We start from the raw sequence: 26296 nt of genomic DNA on the forward strand, positions 1-26296 counted from the left end.
GACCATGCCAGGCCCAAAAGAAACCCAATTTAAAAAACAAGCAGGTCTGTGGAAGCTCACATGGCCTCTGGGTTACATTTTTTCAGAGATGATACGTCTGAAGACTGGTTAGAATGTATGTGGTCAGGAGAAAGTGAAGGATTTGGATTATGGCTGGATCATTAAAGTACATGCCAAGCAGTTATAGTTATATCAGAAGGGCTTTGGAAAGTCATTGAAGAGTTTAATGTGGGGAAAAAGTGCTATTAGATTTGAGAGTGAGTTAGGAGATACACACATGGCCAGTAAGTATATGAGAAGATCTTCAGCATCACCAATGCAAAGTCAAAACCACAATTAGTGCCATCATTCCTAAGATAGTCACTATTAATAAGCCAAAAGGGAAACACAACCCAGATGAAAAACCAGTGGTCGTAGGAACGTAAAGAAACTATTGCTGCATGCTGTGGATAGGAACATCAAAAAACACACTTCAATCAGTGGTGCATGCCTTTAATCCTAAACACTCAGGAGGCAGAGGCAGGCAGATCTCTGTGAGTTCAAGGCCAGTCTGGTCTACAGAGAGATTTCAGGCCAGTCAGGGATATGTAGTAAAAGTCTGTTTTTAATTTAAAAAAAAAAAAAAAATTAAAAAGACAGACCACTATGGAAGCCAGGATGGAGGTTCCTCAAAATAAAAACTACAAGGGCTGGTGAGACGGCTCAGTGGGTAAATGTGCTTACTTCCAAGCCTGGAGACCCAAGTTTAACTTTTCGGACCCACATGGTACAAGGGAACTAACTTCTAGAAGTTATCCTCTGACCTCTGCATGCACTCTATGGTATGTGCATGCCTACACCACACCAGTACAAATAAATGAAAAATAATTAAAAAAAAAAAAAAACTACTATATGACTGAGAAATCCCACTTCTAGGAATAAATTATATACACTTTGCAGGCCCACATTCACAATAGCAATATTCAAGACAGTCAAGATATGGAAATAATCTAGATGGTTCATCAATGGATGAATAAAGGAAATGTGTTCTATATATATTTGGACGTTATTCAACTTTAAAATGGAGGATAGCTGCGTATATGATGGTATGTGATTACAACCCTCACTACCTGAGAGACTGAAACAGGAGGAACATTTGGGCCTAGGAGCTTGATGCCAGCCTGAGCAATATGGCAAGACCATATTCCTAGGAAGGAAGGAAGGAAGGAAGGAAGGAAGGAAGGAAGGAAGGAAGGAAGGGAGGGAGGGAGGGAGGGAGGGAGGGAGGGAGGGAGGGAGGGAGGAAGGGAGGGAGGGAGGGAGGGAGGGGAGGGAGGGGAGGGGAGGGGAGGGGAGGGAGGGGAGGAGGGAGGGGAGGGGAGGGGGGAGGGGAGGAGGGAGGGAGGGGAGGGGAGGGGGAGGGGAGGGAGGGAAGGGAGGGAAGGAGGGAGGAGAGGGTCTGCAAGATGGCTGGGCAAGTGTCACAGCATACGCTGTAGAGATCAGAATAAAACTTTAGAGAGTCAGGTCTCTCCTTCTTCTGTGAAGGTTCTGGGCTGTCAGGCTTGATGACAAGCACAGACTGAGACAGGAACAGGAGAGAGAGACAGGAAAGGAAGGGCAACAGTATATAATAAGGCCATTTAGAAACCAACTGAAACTGAAGAGCCGAGCAGTGATAAGGCTCTGCAAACACTGACACTACTGCACTGTCGAATACCACCCTAAGTCAACTTCCCTATGCTGCCAGTCCTCACAGTTTCATCTCATCCCACAGCAAACCCTGTATTAATCCTGTGATTATTTTTGTCTTAAAAACAGAGGCACGGGGAGCCTGGGAAGATGACTTAGGAGTTAAGAACACTTGTTGCTCTTACAGAGGACCCAGGTTTGGTTCTCAGCACCTACATCAGGTGACTAACAGCTGTTTGTAACTCTAATCCAGGGCATCCAATGCCCTCTTCTGGCTTCCATAAGCACCTACACACGTGGTACACAAATATACACTCAAATACATACAAATACACATAAAATAAGAAACCTGAGATGACTCAGTGGTAAAGATGATTGCCCTGCAGTCCTAGTAACCTGAGTTCAGACCCTAGACCCCATGTAAAGGTGGAAGGAAAAAAGTGAGTCCTGACCACCACGCAGGAGCTGTGGCATGTGCATCCATGCAAAAGAATTAGTATATATACACAAAAGAAAATTGTCACAAAATTTTAATGGATAGAACAAATTCTATGCAACTTCAATTTCTCCTTTTAACATATAAAATTATTCTTCTAATCCAAATTTCTTCTTACTCTTAAGATATTTATAAAACAGACTCTGTATCTCCTTATTAAAATAAAACCAAAACACAGGAAACTTCATAACATTAGTTTATTTTATAACCCCAAAGACATCTTCTGGGTAAACCAATTCATACTTAAAGAGATAGGACAAACATTTTTCTATCTAGTTAGTCTCCTCTCCCAAATCCAAATAATCAATACATTGTCTACTTTTTGATAATGAACAAAAAGACAAAAATGAGAAGGTTTATAACTAAAAAAGGAATAGAACTGAGTATGTAGTTCATTAGTTTGTTGCCATTTAAACACCAATTTTGTTAACACCTGTTTTTATAATTGTTTTTTAAAATGAATCCAAAGTAATTATCTGTTCCAAAGCCAAATGTAGCAAATTTGTAACAACAGAACCCACCTCAATAACAATGCCATCACTAGATGGTTCCTTTACCAGTTTCTCTCCTTTTCTAAGGGATTCCAAATGCTAATGGCACTTAGAAAATTCCTTTATAATACTCCCCCAAAAAGGAAAAATTTGTGGTTACATGAAACAAATATATTCTAACTCTATTTAAAGGTTCTAAAAAATGATTACAGAAGAAGTATTTCAAATTAGGAAATGAAAAGCTTTTTAGGTGAAAGAGGGTCTCTTGTATCCCAGGCTGCCTTGAACTCATGACCACCTTGCCTTTACCTCCCAAGTGCTGGGATTACAATCTTGTTTAACCATTCCCAGTTTATGCTAGATTAGAGATCAAACCCAGAGCTCATACATGCTAGGCACGTACTTTACCATCTGAACCACAACTCTAGTCCAAAAAGCTGATAATTTAATTTTGAAAACATATCAAATATGATTTTAACACCAACTCAGTAATATTATTCTTTCTAAAGTAATTAACCATAATCTTCAACAGGTTAAATCAACCCATATTTCATGAAAGACCAATCTGGAATAAGCAATAAAAATTTACAAAAAAACAAAAACAGGAGAGATGGTTTCCAGGGTTAAGAACAAACACTACTCTTGCAAGACTAGGTTTTGATTCCCAGCAACTGTCAGGCAGCCCACAACTGCCTACAGCTCCAGCTCTAGGGGTCCCAACAACTCTCCACAAGATGCATATACACGCACACTTAAAAACAATAAACACTGGGTATGGTGGTCTATGGCTGTAGTCCCAGTACTTCAGGACAGCCAAGACTACACAGAAAGACCCTGTCTCAAAAAAAAAAATAAGTAGTTATAATAATAAACCTTTAAAAAAAGAAAGAGATAAGAAGGCTAACATTCAAAGCCACCTCATAAAGAAATTGCCTACTCTGACCCCTAGTGCCAGACATTAACAGGAAGCATACTAGAATACTATTACACAAAGGAAGGCAGTAATAGGCCACTCTGAATGACAGACAGCTAAGATACCCTCCCCATTATATCATAGCGACCTTTGCACTTACCTGTGCTTTCGCAGATACGTTTCTAGTGTTTCTAAGAGACAACTGGAGTCAATTAAAACTACTTCATCCCTGCATTCCTGGGACATTAGTTCCCATACATCCATCCAACATCCTCTGTAAGAAGAATCAACATTAGTGAAAAGGAGGCATCCAGGAGGTCACAGGTTTAAAAGGGCAGAATAAAGGGTTGCTGGGTTTTACCTGGCTGCTCCCTGGAAAGGTCCGTAATGGAAAATGATCCTACACTTGCTGTCCTTCCTGTGGTCTTCACTACTCCTCTTATCTGTACTGTACTTCTCTGAACTGACACTGCTACTGCTCCCCTCACTGCAGTACAGTACGGTACAAAGCTTAGTGACACTGAGATAACCTGAAGAAATAACTGCTACGGTCTATGTTAACATCATGAATTCTTTAACATATTAAAATGTTAGTAAGATAAGTCTGCAAATGTGAATAGATTATTATTTACTCTTAATACATTGTTATTTAATGTGTTTCACATGTTTACATCAAACACTTGACTATCAAGTTTACTTGATACAATTAAACATTATTTACAGTTATAAAATATAAACTGGTTTATATATTGAATATTTTACAAGCAAATATACTTGAAATGTTCTAAAGCCAAAATGGCATTTAAAAAGTTAGTCTTTTCACCTACTAAACATGGATCAATCTTTAACCAATTGAAAATTCTCTATTTAATGTGATCATTAAATGATTACTGTTTAAGGCACTCTTATTTATAGCTAGCTAATGGCAACAAAACTTATCTACCTTCACATTTCCAAGTAGCCATGAAAGTCATATATTAAGCTAACAAAAATATGTAAGCTTATAGTTAATGAAATTAGCACACTAAGATGCACTCTATACAGCCTAAATTAGTAGGAATACTACACACAGAATTTCTTTCAACTTCCCAGATCCTCCTCCCCAACTATTTTCAGTGTGGCATTGGTCATGCATTTTGCTGTGTGGCAGATGTGCATTCCTACAGAAATGTCTATCTATATTCCAGTCAAGGATACTCTTCTAGATTTTTTTTTTTTTTTGCTAATTCTGAACAACTGGATCCTGCCTGATCTTCTGCAGGTCTCATTACAATCCTAGAAATTCAATGTCATACTTGCTTAAGATGGAAAAACCCGAGTTTTTTCATAGCTAAATATTTCTCAACTCCTGGCTTAACATCGTGTCATTATACAATTCAGCACTTTAACCCCACTAAGGGGGAAGGGCCAAACCAAGGTTCAAGTCTACCTACTCTAACAACGAAATGTCAACTCCTACTCTATCTTGCATGTTAAAAACTCTCTCTCGCCGGGCGGTGGTGGCGCACGCCTTTAATCCCAGCACTCGGGAGGCAGAGCCAGGCGGATCTCTGTGAGTTCGAGGCCAGCCTGGGCTACCAAGTGAGTCCCAGGAAAGGCGCAAAGCTACACAGAGAAACCCTGTCTCGAAAAACCCCCCAAAAAAAAAAAAAAAAAAAAAACTCTCTCTCAATTTTCATACTCCTCTTTGATAGTTAAGTTTAAGTGACCTACCACTCAAATCAGATCTAGGCCTTATGCCTCAAGTGACTCAAGACATACTTTCTGAAGAATCCTTCCAAGTCACTTCCTCCTGCTCCTGTACTTTCCAGATGGCTTATCCTACTACAAACTTGTACTCATTTTCTATTCACTCCAATCTGCTTCCACTCAACCACCAGCTCTGCTCATCATCAGTGCTGTTAAACCAGCGTCTACGATGGGATCCTCAGTGTCCCAGGAACATTCAATACAGCTTCAGCTTCCTCCTACCCATCTGACCATACTCACTCAATTTTCTGATCAGCGGCTTCTTTTGCACCATTAACCAGAATCTCCCAGCATTCTTTGCTCTTGATCTACTTTCTCTCTACATGATTTTACATACTGCTTTCTCATATTACCCTTAATCAGTAACTAGTGACCTGTAAGTTTGGCCCAGTTCTTTCAGATACCAAACTTCCAGACAGAAAATAACTAGAATTTACATGCATAGCTAAAAGAACACTCTCAGTAAAGGTGACCAAAACACTGCTCTTTATTAAGTTGAAACCCAGTGAGTATTCTTTTCTTAGAAAAAAGTTTGGTTAAAAACTACAACAAGCCAGGCGAAGGTGGCGTACGCCTTTAATCCCAGCACTCGGGAGGCAGAGCCAGGTGGATCTCTGTGAGTTCAAGGCCAGCCTGGTCTACAGAGTGAGATCCAGGACAGGCACCAAAGCTACACAGAGAAACCATGTCTGGAGGGAAAAAAAAAAAAAAATCAACAAAAATCTGAGGCTGGGAAACAGCGAAGAACATAAAATGAGGGTTTCCAACAGCAAATAACTGGAAGCCTTTGAAGGTACTCTACTTACTCCAGGCATTCTGACTACACAGACTATAATCACTGACTACCATCTACATACACTAGGGAGCAACCAGCCACCTTTATTAAGTAACACTACTTAAGATCAACTACCTCCATTTATATTGATTTCATATTCAATAAACAATCTTCAAAACACATTTGACGTTCCATGTAGAGAAGCTGTACCTGAAAGGGAACATGAAAGCTGTGGACATTTTTTTTTTTTTTTGTAAGCTACATGATAGGAAGATGTAGCTACTTGTCCATTCAATAGACGTAGCTATCTGACAAAGCAAGTCACTGCAAACAAGAGTTAGAAGCTGGAGCAAAACAGGAAGAACTGGTCTTCCCAGGAAAACAGCACGGAGAACAGATATGCAAGATGCTGGGCTATCTCCTGCTTTTTATTAGTCCTCAATAAAGTACATGCATAAAGAGGCCAAAGTGGAACTCAGCAGTGAGGCCCTGGGTTCAGTCCTCAGAACCACAAAATAGAAACAAACAACAACAAAACCAAAGAGAAAGAGGAGGAAGAGGAGGAAAAGAAAACAAAACCAGAAGGCAGACCTTTTTACTAGGCCATACTGCTCAGGTCATTTTCTAATAGGAAAATTAAGACTGAAATGAGCATTTAGAGAAGAAGAGCTCTCTAAGGAACAATACAGATTAAAAAAAAAAAAAAAAAAAAGATACAGCTAGCCAGGCCATGACTGCTGTCTCAGCACTAAGGAGGTATGGACAGGGTCAGGAGCGCAAGGTAATCTTCCACTATACAAACTATACAGAAAGTTCAAGGCCAGCCAGGACTACATGAGACTCTGCCTCCAAGCAACAACAACAGCAACAAAATCCCACAAGAGTGTAAAATAACTTAGGAACTACTGTAGGCTATACAGACCTTTGTTGGTTTCATGGTACCCAGTATTTAGATACTATGAAATATGTAGCTCTAGTTTAGATCCTACCTCAACAAACCAATGCAAAAAGATACCTGTATGCACAATAAGGAATCTGAGTATCAACTGGGTATTACGTTATTATAGTTACCTCTATTGTTAATGTAGTTAATACCCATTGTGGGCATGCAAATGTTCATCTGCTTTAGAGATGCATGTGAATGGAGAATAGCAGGATGTCTTGAACTTCCTTTAAAATACTTTAGCAAAGAAAAAGGCAGATAGATGAATGAAACAAATGTTTCAAAGTTTGGTAAGTACTGAATCTGAGTATGACACCGAGTGGGAGGAGGACTCCCTGCAGTCTCCATTTGTGCTCAGGAGGCTGAGGTTGGTGGATCACTTGATCCTGACTAGCTTAGGCAACATACTGAGATATGCTATCTCAGATAGTAAGTCTCTACTTCATGGCCTTTCTACTACTTCTCTGTATTTAACAGCTTTCGTGATGTTTTGTTTATTTTTGAGAGACAATATCTCCCTATGTAGCCCTAACTAGCCTAGAACTTGCTATGTAGACCAGGCTGGCCTCAAACTCACAGGGATTCACCTGCTTCTCTTTCTAAGTGTTGTGCCACACACCAGGCCCTGATCAAATTTTTTAAAAAATATTTTCCCTGAACATAGGAAGACCTGGATATCTGTGTCTTTATGTTAAAAAAGGGAAAATGTCTATAAAATGGTTCCAATGACATTCAGATATAAGTTAACTTAGAACAGTTTTATATCACCTTATTCTCCACCAAACAAAAATTTCTTTTACAACTCCCTTTAAATCATGCTGACTCTCCTCCTCAAGTAATTATTAGGGGCAAACCAGCACTGTGCATCCAATCAAGAAAACTGAAAATTAATTACACAAGTACACACCACCATAACTGATTAAGATTTTTTTTTAAATCCTTAATAAATTAGGGAAACCTATAAATAAGACAAAAATAATTTAAACATGATGGTTACAGATAAGAGAATATTACTATCTTTGAAAACTTTAAAATTAGTGACATAAATTTCTCAAAAATTTTATCTCCTAGTGAAACATATTTAAGGAAAAACTTGCAAGTCAGTGACCTTACAGTTTCAATGCAGAAAGACCAATAGAAACCAAGAACATGTTTATTTTGACATATGTCAGAATGTAATCCAATTAACACAACTATCAATGTGTTACCCTTTTTGCTAAATAAGACCAACATTTATACATATACACCTAGTATCAATGAAGCATTTTAGTATTCACTTCTACTTACCCCAAAGGTTTAGGTTTGTGTGTATCTAAGGAGTGCAACTGACATCGCTTGTTCTTCTTACTTTTTGGAATAGCATCTATCATATCATTTAGTTTGGACCTAGTAAAAAAATAAACCATTAAAGGTTTGTTGCTGCTCTTTCAAAATTTAAAAATATCTATTACCAGCCTTTTTTTGGGGGGGAAGGGGGGGTTTCGAGACAAGGTTTCTCTGTGTAGCTTCAGAGCCTGGACTGGAACTCACTTTGTAGACCAGGCTGGCCTCGAACTCACAGAGATCCACCGTGATCCAAGTACTGGGATTAAAGGCGTGCGTCACCACCTACCAGCCTGCCTTTATGTGAGAAGTATATTTAACAGTATTACAGAGACAATACCTATCCTGAATATGTCTTAAGTAAACTCTTACGCAAAGCAGTCTACACTAATTTTCCCTCTCCATTTCTAGCCAGTCCACCTAGAAGAAACCTACTTTACTCAGTGCCCTCTTTCCCTGGACTACAACTCTTATCCTGGTTCCTACCATGTGTCTGACACTCTGACATTTTAGAGACTGCTTACGACTTTCACTCATCTTCCTTTGCTCAAATGTTATATATAAATATATACTATCTTAGAGAGGTCAACACAGAAATTTTATATGAATACACAATGTTGGACTGGCAAGATGGCTCATAGGTAAAGGAACTTGCTGCCAAACCTGATGATTTGGGACTCACAAGGTAGAACTGACTCCCTAAAGTTGTCCACTGACCTCCACAAATGAGCTATTGCAGGTGAGCACACATAAATAAATGTAAAATATATAGAGTGAATGTGTATACACAGAAAGAATATGTATATGTAATGTGCAATAATACTCCATACATCCTACATCCAACCAATTAGCAAAGCTTCTCAACTAACTTTTATATATATCTACAATCCTATCACTTACACCCTTGTCAAACATTCCAATCTCTAGCTAATCAATTACAATTTCCCAAATGGTTCCACACTGCCACTGTTACATTCTAGACTTCACTCAGCAGCAAGACTAACCCTTTTATATCGTATCAGATTATGTAATTCCTCTGTTCAAAACCCTCCAAAGCCTTTTTTTTTTTTTTTTTTTTCAAGCAGTTAAAATCCAAAGTCCTGCTAGAGCTATAGCTCAGAGGTAGAGAGCACTTGCCTAATAAACATGAGGTCCTGGATCAATCTGCCAAACTTCAAAAATGAATAAAAATAAAAGTCTCTACCACCACCGCCAAACAGAAGAGCCTTTGGGTTTGGTCTTTCAATTCCTTTTCCTACTGATATTTAGTAAATGATATCCAACTGAAATCTCTAACTTAACTCTGAAAAACTGCTCCCTAATCTTGCACCGTATCTTAGTAAAAGGCAATCACCTTTTTTTACACTTTAAAAAATAATTTGTTTTAATTACACTTATATATGTATGTCTGCATGCACACATGTGAGTTCAAGTACATGTGGAGGTCAGAGAACAACTTTTGCGAGGTGGTTCTTTCCTTAAACCATGAGGGTCCTGGAGATCCCACTAAGCCATTAGTCTTGACAAGTATCTTGGTCTGCCTATACTTTATACCACAAATCTAAGAATCATTACTGAAGCCATCCCTCCCCTTATCAATCTATATAAGAATCCTATTGACTCAGTTCTCAAAGTATTTCAGGATGCTATCATTTCTTGGTGTCTTTATCACCTGTAATCCAAGTCACTTTTCCCATTTATCATTAAACAACTCTTTCTTTTTTTATGCCTACCTTGCACTCTCTTCACTTTATTCTCAATACGAAGGTCACTGTAGGCCAAATTTCAAGTCAGACTGTGTTGCTCATCTGCTTAAAACTCTGCAAAGCTTCCAGTCTACTCAGAGTAACCACCTCAGCGTGACCTATAAGGCACTACCATGAGTGAACTTTTATCACTCTTCTGCTCTCACCTTTTATTACTGTTCTCTTTACTCATCTGGCTTCAGCAACAGCCAACATGGTCTCCTTGCTGTTCCTCAGATATGTCAAGAAAGTTCTAACCTGTGACCCTTTATGCTTGCTGTTCCTTTTGTATCTTTATCAGGACAGACACAGGGCTCCCTCACTTACTTTATTCGTCTTTTTATTAGAAGGGCATTCCCAGATGACACTATTCATAGTCATTTAATCCGCTCACTCTCTTACTGTTGCCCATCTTACTGTTTTCTTCATAATTTATACTCAATCAACTATTTATTTCCTTACTGTATACCTCTTTCCACACGAGAGCAGAAACTGGAAGCTACTCAATGAAACTGCTGAATTCAATCTTTGCCCTAGCCAAAATTAGGAGGGAAGACCTCATTGTTATCAAGCTGTTTAAAATTAACTATGTTATTAACCAGTTGTTTCTTAATTAACTATACTTACCCATGTACATAAAATAATGTATAAAGCTTCTTTGCATCAGTCATGCAGCTTCGAGTCAGAGAGAGTACTCCCTTGGGCCCTACTGTCAGGGGTTCAAGGGCAGGATTTCCAGACTCTACAAGCTGAGAAAAGAGGCGTTCCACACTGCGACGACAACCAACACATGGGACAAGCTGAGAAAGTGCACTCAGGACTTCACGTGATGTTACCACCATGGCAATACTTAGATCTTGTTGCTTAAGCATACTATGTCGCTGAAAGGGAAAAAGAAAAATGAATACTTCTTAAGACATAAAATTACTTTTTTACTATTGTTTGGTTTCCATCCTTGAAAAAAAAAAACAAGGCCTACCTTACCTATCCAGAAGCCTTCAATGAGTAACTATACTAGTGTACATGAATGTAATCTGCTGGTTACAACAGGAAGAAAAATGAATGGGAACCCCAGCAGTAGAGAAATGGGCAAAACACGGATAAGGAATTTCTACTTCAGGGAGTTAACAGCTAAGTTACAATTAACACTCCCAGGAAGACAATATTCAAATATATCATTTTTAGTATTAATTTTTCATTCAAAGTATGCTTTAAAAATAGAGCTCTTAAGTAATCTAACAACTTAATTCCTATTATTTTAATTATATATATATTTGTTGTTGTTTGTTTGTTTTGTTGTGTCCCCCACCCCCCCAGACAGGGTTTTTCTGTATAACAGCTCTAGCTGTCCTAGAACTCCATTTGTAGATCAGGCTGGCCTCCAACTCACAGAGATCTGCCTGCCTCTGCCTCCTAAGTGCTGGGATTAAAGATGTGCACTACCACTGCTCGGCTTAGTTATATTATTTTTGAGTATTTGAAAAGTATCTTATTTCTAAACAAAAAAATAAAAATCAGAAAATTCATATTACAGGATTAACTTTTTAAAAAAGAAACAAATGTGTGTGTGTGTGTGTGTGTGTGTGTGTGTGTGTGTGTGTGTGTGTGTGTGTTGCTGGAGATCAAACCCAGGCTTATACATGTTGGGTAAACATTCTGGCACCAACTGATAACCCTGGCCCCAACACGTTTTAATAAAATGTTGCAAACCCTATCTTGTAAAAACTAGGAAAGATGACCTGTTAAAATCAAAGACTTTTGAACCTATAAAATGTGAATGAAACCCAATTCTTTCACATGACTAATCTATAAATCAGATAGATAACTACATTTACTACAACAGTAAAAAATGAAATCAACTTCAGTGCACTATTAATACCTAGGGAGAAGCCTAGGTAAAAAAAAATGAGAAGCTACTGTGTGGTGGGTCAAGCCTTTGATCCTAGTACATGAAGGACAGAAGCAAGCAGATTTCTGAGTTCAAGCCCAGCCTATTGTACACAGAGTTCCACTAAACAGTGAGATCTGGTCTCAAAATCACAAATAACAAAAAAAGTAGAAGTCATAGCTAAATGTTACAAGGTTTAAAACACACACATGCATGACTAAAACAGTGACTCTAAAACTTTACCTGAATAAATTGCTTTAGTTGTGCACCGTTATTTTGATGCCCATCGAGATTTAAAACATTGTCAGGAAATTCCATCACCATCTTAAAAGGCAAATAAAACAGAAATCACTCATAAGATCCTTCAGACACATTCTACAGCGTACTTTATAAACAATTAGAAACATCTATAAAGCTAGACTGTCTCCTGCAAAAGGGGGTTTTAATAATCAGTATACGGCCGGGCGGTGGTGGCGCACGCCTTTAATCCCAGCACTCGGGAGGCAGAGCCAGGCGGATCTCTGTGAGTTCGAGGCCAGCCTGGACTACCAAGTGAGTTCCAGGAAAGGCGCAAAGCTACACAGAGAAACCCTGTCTCGAAAAACCAAAAAAAAAAAAAAAAAAAAAAAATAATCAGTATACGATTTTTCCTATTTTTAAATTTAGTATATGTGTACACATGCACACACATGCACTCGGAGGTAAGAGGATACATTGCAGGAGTCAGCTCTTTAATTCTACCAAATGAACTTTAGGGATCAAATTCCATCTTCCAATCTTGTTGGATAGTACCTTTACCCATTTAGCTACCTTGCTGGCCTAAAGTATACAAATTTCTAAAGCCAGACACAGTGCAGTCATTAGGAACACAAAGGCACTGAAGTCAAACACACAGCTGGAACCCAGGCTGTCACTTAGAATCTATGTCAAGACTCTGGACAAGTTAGTGAACCTATCTATTTCCTTAACTGTGAAATAAGATTTAGTAATAACTTCTAATATCTACTTAAACACAGCAATTGTAAGAATTAAGTTGTAATTTCTAAAGTGGCAATGACCAATAATATTTAGTCAGATAAACCAATTTAGTTAGTTCCCTGTAACTGCGGACTCAATAAGAGTATTGTCTGTTAAAATACATTTGGGGCTAGTGCCCTGGCTCAAGTGGGCAAAGGTGCTTGCCACCAAGCCTGACCATCTGAGTTTGAGCCCTGGAACTCAAAGGGTGAAAGGAGGAGAATAAACTTCAAATTGTCTTCTAACCTCTCCATGTTCACTGCGGCATATCTGCCCCACCCCCCACCCTCTCAAGTGAATAAAAAAATTTGGTGGGAAAAATACCAAACTAATACATGTTTGAAGCTGAGATACAGCTCAGCAGCAGAGTACTAGCTTAGCTAGTACTAACAGAACCTACCTACTGAAGGCTCTAGGTTTAATTCCCAACTCCACAAAACAAAATCTATTTATATAACTTAGAACACAGTACTGAGCATTTAGTAAAGGTGTGTGCTACGTATGATAAAAAAGGATGCACTGAGGAATTTATTCAGTTATCAAAACCCACTACCAGAGGAATTTAGGAGGGATGGGAATTAGCAATTTCACTGATCTATGACATTACAAATTTTAAAATCCATTAAGTGAAGGGAGGGCTGAAGAGATGGCTCAGTGGTTAGGAACACAAACTGTTCTTCCAGGAGACCTTTACATTCCCAGCACCAACATCAAGCAACTCAAAAGCCCTCCAGCTCCAAGGTGACCCAATGCCTCTTATTATGATGGTACTATACTCATGTGCTGCGTGAGTATGTACACATATTTTTTTAATCCATGAAGTTATATATTACCAAGGAAACTTGTTCTCACAAAGGTCCTGAATTCCATTCCAGCACTCACATGATGGCTCACAACTGTCTATTAACTCCAATTTCAGGGGATCCAACACCCTCTTTTAACCTGAGGGCACCAGGCATACATATGGTGCATAGATAATGTGAGCAAAATATTCATATACTATATATGTATTTCATGCCTATCTTAACTGAAACAATGTAAAAGATATCAAACATACTATACAAGGACAAACTATTTCTAGATAACAAAGGCCTCAGATTCCTATACACCCAAAAAAGTTGAGTCAAGATAAAGAGAATCATTTGAAGCAAAAACAAGAATAGCAAACTCCACTTCACTGAATATTGCCTTAAAAAGATCCTTCCCAGGGTATAAAGTAGATATGTGCTTGCTTAACATGTACAAAGCCCTGGGTTCAATCCCCAGCACTGCACACATCCTCACGTTCATAGTCCTCTAATCCTCTAATCCCAGAATATAAGGAAAGGCAGAAAGATCAGAAGTTCAAGGTCATCTTCAGCTCAACGGAGATAGGCTACTTGAGACATTGCCTAAAAAAACCCTCTCCTCCAACTAGAACCATGAGGCTCTGCTTCTTTAACAGAGATGACTATTATTTTCTTCTCTTCACAATACATGGGAGTCCTCAATAGACAAAAGAAAATAAGCAGTTGTTTTATTTCTTCTGAATTTGATAAAAGAATACTGTTAGGTGAAACAAGAGAAATGGTTTTAGATAGACTAACCATCCAAAGGAGTTGTTTTACAGATTCAAAACTGCATAGATAACTTTGCATGTATACAAATTATCTTACAGAAAAAAAAGTTGCTGTATGTGTAACAAATGATGTTTTTCCTTACATGTTCATATCTTTTCTCAAATCTATATTTTTTTATGCATTTGTTTCGGTTAAGGTAGGGTCTCATGCAACCAAAGCTGGCCTTGAATTCCTGATCCTTCTGCCTCTATCTCCCACGTTCCAAGATTACAGTCATAAGCCCCTGTGTGGTTTTCTTTTCCAAGTGTATTACAATGCACAAATACTACTTATTATCAAGGGGAAGTCAGTGTTCCCTGCTTCTAATTCTACAATAATTTTATCACTTTTCAAGACATATTTCCGTTTCAATAGTTTTTATTGTTTGCAAAGTTTCTTCTTCTGTAAGTATATATAAAATGCCCAAATCTCACAATTTCAAGGCTCAATTACCCAATTTTCAGGTTTATCAATCACACTATCTTTTTTCTACTTTCTTTTCAGCTGTCTCTTTACTTTCCCCAAATCCTGGTGGTAATGACACTTACTGCAGCTTCAATATTTACTAGGTATATTCTAAGCACTCTGATATCACTTTACTAACACTACGATGCAAAATTGAAGTCACTCATCTAATGCTGTAGCCATAAATAATCTGTTGGGAATCACTTCAATTAACAAACAAAATATCTAATAATGTGTGTTGTCCATTGTATTTACTGTAGTCAAACTTATTTAAATTTTAAAGAGGTAATAATCCTGGCATTAGAAACCTTGGTCCAAGCTAGACATGATGGTACATGCTTATAATCCCAGCACACAGGAGGCTAAAGCAGGAAAATCATGGCTTTGAGGCCAACCTGGGTTACACAGAAAAACCTACCTTATGCCCCTACTTCATGAGCATCATCATTAAGAAATCCTGAAAACTACAACTAAAAATAGTTAATAGGCTAGAGATGTGGCTCTTGCCTACCATGAACAAGGCCCAAGGATTGGCCCCCAGCATTGAAAACAGTTCAATTAACTCACATGTTTTTCAGAATCACCTCACAGGGTTTAAGACTAAGGAATTTGAATGTCAAGCTAGACTTACAGTCTGGAGTGCAGCACTTGTCTAATGTGAGTGGTCCTGGGTTCAGGCTCCAGAGTACAACAAAAGAAAAGAAAATTAGGTGGAAGTAAGAGAACCTAACATTAAGACCTATCAGTCGACCTTTGAAAAATTACAATTATCGAGTGGCTTAAGAGGCTGAAGAAAAAGGATCAAAAGTTCAGCCAGGGCCAGTGAGAGCAAGATGGCTCAGCAGGTTAAATAAAGCACTTTTGTTGCCAAGCCTGGTAACACAAGTTCAATCCCTAGGACCCCATTAGGGAAGAAACAACTCCCAAGTTGTCCTCTGACCTCTACACATATGGAGTGGGGTGGGATACACATGCTCATACACACAGACACAGGTACAAATAAATATATGCAGGTTTAGGGACAGTCTAGCCATCTTAATGAAATCACATCTCAAAATTTAAAGGCGGTTGAGTGGGAGGATGGCAATTGAGAGATAGCTCAGCAGTTAGGAGCTGTTCTTTCCAGAGGATCCAGTTTGATTCCCAACACCAATACAGTGGCTCACAAATATCTGTAACTCTAGTTCTAAGAGATCAGATCCCCTCTTCCAGCTGACAAGAGCACCAGACATACACATGGTGCACAGACAAACATGTAGGCAAAATAACCACACACATAAAAATAAAAACCTTTTTAAAGGGATGGGGATGTTCACTCCAGTAGTAGAGCATTTGCATAGCATATGGAAGACACTGGGTTCAAACACCAGTAAAATATACACACATATGCTACACATACAAAGGAAAAATAGAACAAATACACAGGTGTCAACACTCTCACATAAATGTTGAAATCAAATCCATTACAGAGTCCTTCCTGAACTGGACGCTTTGCTTTCTCTTGAACATCCGTCCGTTTGAACCACAGACTTGACCCTAAATAACTACCTCATCCTTGCCTTTCAAACATTTAGGATAACAGCTTTTTATTGTATTTTTTTAGTCAACTACTACATGTCACTTAATGTTTTAAGAGAACAGTAAGAAAAGGGAAGGCAAAGAGGCCACTCGCGCTATTTTCTCCATTCTTTCAAACCACTTCCTTGACTTAATCTTAGATTCTAGGTTACCTAAAGGAAGACAGCCCTGTAAAGGACTTGAGGTGTGGTTTCACAGAGGAATCATTAGTGTTCAGCTGCATGATGAGGATGCCTATCCAGAGCCATCCAAAAATAGAACAAGTCATTGCACAGCAATTACTGCTTTGTAAAGTTTATTGCATCCATTACTGACTTTCACTCTTAAGCATCTGTCCCAGTTTTACCTGACCACACACACGCAAAAAAAATTGGTTTCAAACCATTCTCATGAGCTCTAACCAACACAATTAAGTTTGTATTTATCAAAATTAATGTCACTTTGGTTTTACTCTTTTGTGTCATTATTCACAAAACTATTTTTAACATGCATCACCCCTAGGAAAGTTAAATATTAAAGAGCTAAAAGAAAACTCTAAATATTAAACTTGTAGCAAATGCTAAACTCCTAATCCCTCAATGTTACCATTTTCTTCCTTTTAGGCTCATCCAGAGTTAAAAACTATCAACTTCTAGTCCACTTATTACTTTGTATGGGGAGGAGGGACATATGCATGCCAGAGATACTTGCTTAGAGGTCAGAGGACAGCTTGCAGGAGTCAGTTCTTCCCTTCTACCATGTATGTCAAGGATGGAACTCACATCACACTTGGCAGCAACCACCTTTACCCACTAAGCTATTCTGTCACCCCAGTTTAGTCCATTTGGAATAATTTGAATTAAAAGGGTTGTCTTCTAGAAACATAGTAATTCAACAACACAAATCAAGAAACATATAAAATGTTCTAATCCTTCAGTAAGTATACTTCCAAAAGCTCAATGGGAAAATAAACGGCTCAATGCATTGTCCATATTCCTGCAATATTATTCATAGCAAAAATTAGAAGCCAGGCTTCACGAAGAATATATTGGAGAATCATACAGTTTATATAACCATTAAAAATGACAAAAGGAGTGGTACACATCTTCAGTTCTAGCATTCGAGAGGCTCAGATAGGAGGATCATTTAAGCCCAGGAATTTGAGACCATCAAGACCGCATCTTTTGTTGTTGTTGTTGTTCTTTTGTTTTTTGTTTTTCGAGACAGGGTTTCTCTGTGTAGCTTTGCACTTTCCTGAAACTAACTCTGTAGCCCAGGCTGACCTGGAACTCACAGAGAGATCCACTTTCCTCTGCCTCCTGAGTGCTGGGATTAAAGGTGTGAGCCACCACCACCTGGCTAAGACCCCATCTTAAAAAAAGATGAGAGGGCCATCAAAATGGCTTAGTGGGTAAAGGTGCTTGCTGTCCAGCCTGACAACCTGTCTTCCATTCCCAAACCTACAGTGGAAGAACTGACCCTATACACTGTCCTCTGACTTCCACATATGTACTATGGCATACACACCTATACACAATGAATAAACACATACATATTTTTTAAAGCAAAGTATAAAATGTTCCAGTGTAGCTCACCTCTGCCTGTGTGTAGTGATAACTAGAACTCTAACGCTGCTTCTCTCTGAGGCATAAAGTTAGAATAATTGGTTTTGTGGTTATTTGTTAAGATTTAATAAGGACTTTTTCGTTTGTTTGTTTTTCAAGACAGGGTTTCTCTGTGTATCCCTAGCTGTCCTGGCACTAGCTCTGTAGACCAGGCTGGCCTCGAACTCACAGAGATCTGCCTGCCTCTGCCTCCTGAGAGCTGGGATTAAAGGCATGCGCCTGCGCCGCTGCCGTCACCACCTAGCAGGACTACATATTTTAATTCTGTTTGTTCTTTTTCTTTTTTTAAATCCTGGAGGAGGAAGGAGAGATGGCTTAGTGGTTAAGAGTATGCACTGCTCTTGCAGAGGATCACAGTTCCTGAGGGATCCAATGCCTCTTCTGACCTCCTCAGGCTCCTACCCAACAGGCTCCATACACTCAGGCACACACACATATATACATCAAATAAAAATATTTTTAGTCTTGCTGAAAGAAACTAATTCTCCAAAAATATATCTAAAATAAAATCTGCATTCTTCCTGTCAGCTATTTTATACTTCTAATATACTATGGCTACACAACCTGATACTTTCCTAAATAGTGTATCAACTGATAAGTTTACTTATTTACTTAGAACTTATCTCAACTACACCTGTATAGTAATATACTAAAGTGTTCAAAACCACTGAAGTACCATAGGGACCCTTTAAATGTGAATACAACATGTAACAAAAGAAGCTTCTAAGAAGGGCTGTGGCGACTCACATCTTTAATCTCAGCACTCAAAAAGCAGAGGCAGGCGGATCTCTGAGTTCTCCTGGTATACAAAGCAAGTTCCAGGGCAGCAGCCTGACAGCCTGGGCTGTCAAAAAACCCTGTCTGGAAAAAGACACACATACACACACTCACAAGAACAGGAGAGAGAGAGAGAGAGAGACAGAGAGACAGAGAGACAGAGAGAGAGAGAGAGAGAGAGAGAAAGAAGGAAAGAAAGGCTTCTTCACATACAAATATCTTAATTTCACTTTATTAACCTAAGTTAAAAATCACCAGTTTTAAATTTTAACTAAGGCTAAAATTTTTACTATCTCTGCTAAAATGATAAAGCTGTAAACTATAAACATTGTAACTAGACTAACATCTATCTGCAAACAAGATTTCCAAAACCATTTACTCAAAGATCACAAGGTTCCCCTTTGGGTCCCTAGGAACAAAGATCAAATCAAGTTAGCTCCAGGCACACACTGTCATCCACTATCAATGGACTGATACAGAACACACACCCCTGCTTCCTCTTCCCACTTCCCTCCCAACAGGTGTTTTGTTCTGCATTCTCCCTTTAACTGGGATTGATAAGAATGATCTTAAAAAGAAGCCCGAGTCTCTAACTATGGCATAGCTTTAAGTGAATTTTCACTAACATTCATTCATTAACAGCATTCAATGATGGTGTACAACTTTCCAAGACAAACTAACAAAATTCATTTCTTAATGACAAAAATCCATTCCTAAGCAAGGAAAATTTATACCTACTATTTTGAGATATTTAAATAAACTTAAATTGTGTCTTGTAACAAGTCTATATAATACAAGAAAAGCAAAATTCAGATCCCCAGTACACGGCAAAAGCAGCGTGACACTAAACCGCAATGCAAGTTTATCTATGAAATAACTTGGGAATTCACATCATTGGTAAGAATGTAACACATACTAGTCACTTGAAAGTGCTTCATGAAGTATGTATTGATAAATGTGCTGCATTCAAACTGAAGGTGGTTATGTGAAAGTAAGTTGCCTTAAAATTTCTAGAACACAGTATTTACAATGGTGTTCCCTGCTTTCATACTATATATTCAACAGTAACATCCAAACCTGAGGATTGGGGGGAAAGTGGGCGCACACACACAGAAGGTGGCTATCGGTGTTTTAGAAGGCTGAACACTGAAGGGGGCTGTAGGTGAAAGGGGACAGAAGGGGATAACAAATGAACTACGATCAAACGGTGTCACATTAAGAAAGAAATCATTTAATTGGTCAGTGTTCTAGTTTGGTGTTTTTTTTTTAAAAACTATTTTAAATACAAGTCCATTATAATTATAATGCAAGAAAATAAGAAACCACAACCAGTACATACAAGTATTTCTAAATCAACATAAATTCTACTTTATGTCAAGTCAAATCACTCTACCATGTCTCGTAAAAAACAAAAAAAAAAAAAAAAAAAAAACCTGCTTTCCCTTGCAAAGTTCTAGCGGAGTGAAGCAGTCCATAGCTCAGCTAATCCTTTAAAAGTGCTGCAGCTCTTAACTGAGACCGGCCAAAAGAAAGGCACAAACTGACCGCTCTACAATGACTTGCATTTTATATAAAATGTTAAAACCTTCTTGATACCTGCAAAAAAAATTTTCAGGAAGAGAAGGGCTCTGCCCTTGAATGGCAAGAAAAGCCAAAGGTTAGAGGATGAAGCCACAGGCGCATCAGATCACAACCGGGGGAGTGGATGATCCAAGAGCGTCAGCATCAAAATGCAGATTTCAAAACTCGTGCAGAAAGGGTCCATCTCATTCTTTAAACCGTGGCAAGCAACTGCACTCATTTCCTGCTCAGAATCAACTCAAATTTCTGCCATTTCCTTTTAAAGGAAACAGTACTGCAACGCAGGGTAGAGGGTCGGCAATGGTACACCAAGACCAAGTCTTAAAACAACGATCTCCCCACGTTTGTGTCTTTACACTGACAATGAGCAGTCGGCTTGTCATCCTACCTTTACACATTCAGTAATTTGGTCTTTGAAAAAAGGATACTTGTAAACTAAATAACGCCAAGAAGGCCCATTTTGAAGAGTCATGGTTTAACACAATCATTTCCAGAATTGTAACACACTAGGCAATACGAGACGTATTTTAGTGGAATCCTCACTGTGCAAGAGAATGTCACCCTGCCCTCAGGAATTACGTGCGCGTAGTGACAGCTAGGGTGTTAAAATAGGCAACACACAGGTAGCAATGCAGCTGCGACATTTCCAGACAATTAGGCCTCCCGGAGGGTAAGTGGCTGGCTTCTGTAGGGGGTAGGCCCTAAACGTGAACGCCCCAGCTCCTCCAGCCCTTCCTCTCCTAGGCGCGTGCTTAGGGCAAAGCAGCGTCTCAAAGGCAGGGGTCTGAAGGCCCGGGGCTCGGCCAGGGAGGAAGGACCTGAGGAGGGGACCCTCAAAATGCGTCCGGGGCTCTGGGCTCGGGGCCCGCCACGGGTACCGAGGGGCTCACTGCAAAGGCGAGTTCGTGGGGCCTGTCGGAGAGCAGGCGGCCTCGCCTAGGAGTTGCAACACACTCTTTCTCCAGTGCGCAGCGCTCGGACTGGGGGAGGGGAAGGAGGGGAAACAGCTGCCAGGGGAGCAGCGGGCCCAACCCGGCCCGGCCCGCTCACCGTGAGGGTGTCGTCTATGTAGAGGGGGATCTGCCTCCTCTCGAAGGGGAACTCCTCCTCCCCGTCCCTGCACACAGCCACCAGTCGCGCCATCGTCCCCGACGCTGCCGTTGCCACCGTCACCACCTCCTCCCAGCTGCCGCTGCCGCTGCCGCTGCCGCCGCCGCCGCCGCCGCTCCTGCCGCTGCCGCCTCCTCCCAGCTCCTGCCTGCAACAGCCAAACCCCGCGAGCGTAAGCACCCGCCACCTCGCAGCACATTCGCCACGGGGGGGACAGGGGGGGGCCGCGGAGCAAGAGAGGACGGGAGAGCCGCGCTGCGTTTCCCATCACCCGATTCCACACGCGCTCAGCCAATCAGTGCCCCGCAGCACCGGGACCCGCCCCCTCGCGCCGCCTGCCCTCCCCCACCCACCGGGCCCCCCCCCAAACCAACCCGCCCGCCCTCCCGCCCTCCCGCCCGCCCGCTGGCCTCCAGTCAGGGTCCAAAGGAGAGGCGGAAAAGGACCTGCTGGCCCCGGGACGGCCCCGCCCAGCTCGGGAGTCGGGGCTCCGGGAGCTCATCCCCGCCTGGGCTCCACGACCCATGCCCGCACCCCCCCCCCGCCCCCCGCCACTGACCCCCTCTTCTCCCCGCTCGGAGCGCCCCGCCCAGGCGGGACCCCGGGCTGCAGTTGCCCGGCGCCACCCCGCCCCTGGGAGGGGTCGATCCCGCCTCTGCTCTGCAGAGTTCGGGGGTGGGGGCGAGCGGGGGACCCGGTCCTCACCCGGGTCGGAGGAGGGCTCTTGGTTCTGACCTTCACGGACTTCGTGGACGCCTCCCTGACCCCCACCTCTGCTCCCCGTTACCGGCTGACGAGGCCCGCGTCAGGGCCGGCCTGGGCGGGAGCGCGGCTGCGAATGCCGTTTCCTCTCCAGGCTCAGTCAGCCGCTCGCGCCACGGGGAGTGTGGGAGGGAGGGCGGGGGACGTGGGGAGGGTGGGGCCGGGAGGGGCCGCGGACTCCGGGCGGGGCCTGCCTCTTCTCGCGAGACCGCGGCCGTCTCCCCCCCCCTCTCTCTCTCGGGTCCCCAGTTTCGAAATCTGCGTGTGGTGGTGGCGGTGGTGGTGGGGGTAACTCCCCGTGCAAACGCGGTGCCCCGGATTTACCAAAACGAGCGTGAAACCGAGCCAGTAGGGAGGCTGAGCAGGGGTAGCCTGGGTCTCTCGGTCCGTGCCGAACTAGGATCTGTTCTCCCGAGGGCGGAGGGTGGGCGGACAGCGTGGGGCCGGGCCCAGGGAGGACTTAGGTCAGTGGTGAGGAGCTGAGGCCGTCGAGGTCAATGAGAACGGACAGTGGGAAGAGAACATCTGGCCGCGGGTTCCAGGATTTGACACGGTCGGACTTCCACGACCACGGAAGATTGGAAGAACGGGCTCTACTACCCTGATTGACCCGGAGCCGGCCGCCTTACCGGGGACTGCGTCAAGATCTCCGAGAAGATGGATACGTGCCGAATTTGTTGATACAAATAGAGACAAAGTTGAACAGTAGTCTATGTGTACGTTCTGACCAGAGGAACTTCTTGAGTTAATATTAACTTAGGGACTCCCTTGGGCAAAGTACTGGTAGTGACCAAAGGCCCTTCCGTATGCCTGTCTTCGGAGAAGCAGAGCTGCTGTCAAGACAATTCCTCTGCGCTCTGCCCGCTGCCACGTTCTCAGGTCCTACTCTGGGGAGGTCCGTTGTAAAGCCCAAAGGATGGGAATTGTTTTGTCTTGACTGTTTTAATGATAAATCCATTCGCTGCTTGTACAACTGCCTGATCTTACGGATAGATCGAATATTTTCTGGTAAATAGGCTAAAGCTGTTGTTACTGACCTTTAAAAAGTATTTTTGATCGTCACATGAAGTCTTTGAAAGTCATAACAAAAAAAACCCCATAGTGCATCCTTAGCCATGTTGACTTATGACATTATGTGGTCACTGTTAGGGCAGGTGACATAATAAACTGGAAGAACCATTGTGTGTTCCCAAAGGTGTGATTATCTAGTAAATATGTCTTTGGGCCATACTAAAAGCTGAACAGTGTGATCCTTAGCTTAAATCCAGTAAGCATATGGGGTTTGCATGCACCTGCCAGGTGAAAGTACACAGTAAAATACGGACATTTTTAGAGAATCTGGTGTTTTATGTCTACAACTACTATAATCCATGTACCTGCTTTAGATCATTTGAATTTTAGGTTATGCTTGGTAACTAAGATTGAGCCAATACATAGATAACTGCTAACTTTAATTTTCACTACTAAATACTGAAGAAAATGGCCGTTGATTAGCTGGAATACCTTCTGTTGTCACTGTACGTATAGGCTATACTATTTGATAGGGCAGCAAGATCAGTGGCAGACTTGTTTAAGTCTGAGAATATGTGTTGGATTTTCCTTCTCATGATCTGACAGTAGGAGATTCTGTCTTAGCAATTAAAAACAGAAACACAAGCCCAGTGTGGTAGCACATACCTTCAATCCCAGCACTTGAGAGACCAAGGCAGGAAGTTTACCATAAACTCAAGGCCAGCCTGGATAGCACAGACCCAACCTCAAAATAATAATAAAAGTAAACATGTATTAGGTATTTCTTTAAATAAACGTAGGTTAAAATGTAAGCTCTTTAAAGGCAGGGACTTTGTCTGTTTGTATTCCTGGCACCTATACCTGACACATTAGAGCTCAGTAAATCATTGTTGAATGATCTTTCTCTTCTGAAAAACAATCAGAGAGAGTTTTGGTAACTAATTCTGATTTTATGAATTAATTAGCCTTGCTTTAGGACCTTGGGAATTAGAAGATAGAAAAAAGTGTACACTTTGTCCTTTTTAGTTAAACCCTGTAATTGTCAAAGATATAAACTTAGACTAGAAAAGAATGGAGGGATGAGGATATAGTGGTAGAGCACTTGGCCTAGCCCAGGGTTCGGTCTCCAGTACCACAAAAATAAATACCATAAAAATAAATAAGACGCTAGGCAGGGGCAGTGCATGCCTTTAATCCCAGCACTCAGGAGACAGAGGCAGGCAGATCTCTGTGAGTTCGAGGCCAGCCTGGGCTACAGAGTGAGTTCCAGGAAAGGCTCCAAAGCTACACAGAGAAATCCTATTTCAAAATAAAATAAAATAAGACAAAATAAATAAGTGCCAGGTGTGGTGGCACATACCAGCATTCCAGAGGCTGAGGCAGTTACATCTCAGTGAGTTCTAACCCAGCCAGTCCTATACAGTGACACACTGTCTTTAAAAAAAAAGCAGTTATTAACACAAAGCAACAGACCAAATGAGACACGTTCATTAAGCCACAGGATAACTACTTTCTCTAAATGAATGTAGTAGCTGAGCTACTGTGCCTTTTTCTGCAGCTCCAATAGATAAACTGTGGGGTCCTGGTACTGTGACACAGCAGAAAAATCAACTGTCCTAGTCATGCTTAATTTACATACTATAATCTTATTGGTTAAATTTCAAAAGTCTTAAACTTTTTAATTGAAAATATAATCTGATGTAATTGTAGTCAGCAAATACAACGTCATCTTAACAAAAAATTAGCCATCAACAAGCTGAAGTTAGTATATTTACATTAAAAAATATATATATTTACATTAGTTAGTATATTTACATTTACATTAAAAAAATACATTCTCAGAGTTAGGGGTGTGGCTCAGTACAACGCTTGCCCAGCAAATTTGAAGTTCTGGTTTAATCCCCAGCACCACTAAAAAATTAGAGTCTACAATCTGAAGTCAACTAGTTCAAACAGCAAACCTGTACCAGGAGGCTCCACCTGTTCTGAACTACACAAATAATTTAGATTGCTAGTAAATATCAAATTAAACACCCTCACAATCAACTATTTCTGATTTGTCCTTGAAACCAGAAAAGCACAATTTCATTCTCATCCTCCACCACTACACACACAGGTCTAGCCTGGCTTCTACCTCCTGATCCTCCCAGCTCCATCTCCCAAGTCCTAGGACTACAGGTTTATGTCACCACAGCTGGCCAGTATTGTCCCTGCCTTAAAATATACACATTGGCCAAGCATGGTGGTGGCTTGCATTTATTACAGCACTTGGGAGCAGATCCATCTCCATGAGTTGGAGGCCAGAGTGGCCTATATAGTTCCAGACCAGCCAAGACTACACAGACTATCTCAAAAAACCAAAACAAATAACATACACATTGAACATCAGAACTGGAAACTAAAGAACTTGTGATTTTTACATCTTTAGATTTAACAGGCGAGTCAAAGATCGGCTTGAAAACTTTAAATCGTTCGAGTTCTCAGCAGACTATTAAGCCTTAATGTAACCTTATTTTTATTAGACTATATGTGCTTGAAGATTTCATTTCTCACTGACTTTCTTGATTCTCTTTCCTTTAGTTGGGGCTGCCTTATCTGTTCCCGTTTCTCCAGCTTACATCCCACACTCCCTTTTTCTGAGTTACACAGGTTCCCTCCCAACTTATAACTTTTGCTGACAGATTCATCATACATTCAGTACTCTCGGCTGTCTACCCTTCTATCCCCAGACACACGTATCATCCATTAGGATTACCTCAAAAATATCCACCTATGGAGAAAACTTGTTTCCTTCCTAGA

The 26296-nt window shown here is 41.0% G+C and overlaps 1 protein-coding gene across 11 annotated transcripts in view; it reads right to left on the bottom strand.

Moving 5' to 3' along the window:
* The window catches only part of Ggnbp2 (gametogenetin binding protein 2), a 37143-nt gene extending 13519 nt beyond the window's left edge, over window positions 1–23624 (bottom strand). The window contains exons 1-7 of one of the 11 annotated variants that reach the window (XM_076543073.1): window positions 22811–23624; window positions 21665–21872; window positions 12238–12318; window positions 10734–10987; window positions 8326–8424; window positions 3933–4058; window positions 3732–3845 (exon numbers count right to left, since the gene is read on the bottom strand). In XM_076543073.1, coding sequence (XP_076399188.1) covers window positions 3732–3845; window positions 3933–4058; window positions 8326–8424; window positions 10734–10987; window positions 12238–12318; window positions 21665–21757 — 767 coding nt within the window. In that variant the 5' untranslated portion in view covers window positions 21758–21872; window positions 22811–23624. Of the gene's footprint in view, window positions 1–3731; window positions 3846–3932; window positions 4059–8325; window positions 8425–10733; window positions 10988–12237; window positions 12319–21664; window positions 21873–22429; window positions 22611–22810 lie in introns of those variants that run through there. The other 10 variants (XM_076543072.1, XM_016001720.3, XM_016001722.3 and 7 more) reach the window with 10 other exon arrangements.
* Window positions 23625–26296: the final 2672 nt, after the last annotated feature.

Source organism: Peromyscus maniculatus, chromosome 8 (assembly GCF_049852395.1).
Source record: "Peromyscus maniculatus bairdii isolate BWxNUB_F1_BW_parent chromosome 8, HU_Pman_BW_mat_3.1, whole genome shotgun sequence".
NCBI classification, from domain to species: domain Eukaryota; kingdom Metazoa; phylum Chordata; class Mammalia; order Rodentia; family Cricetidae; genus Peromyscus; species Peromyscus maniculatus.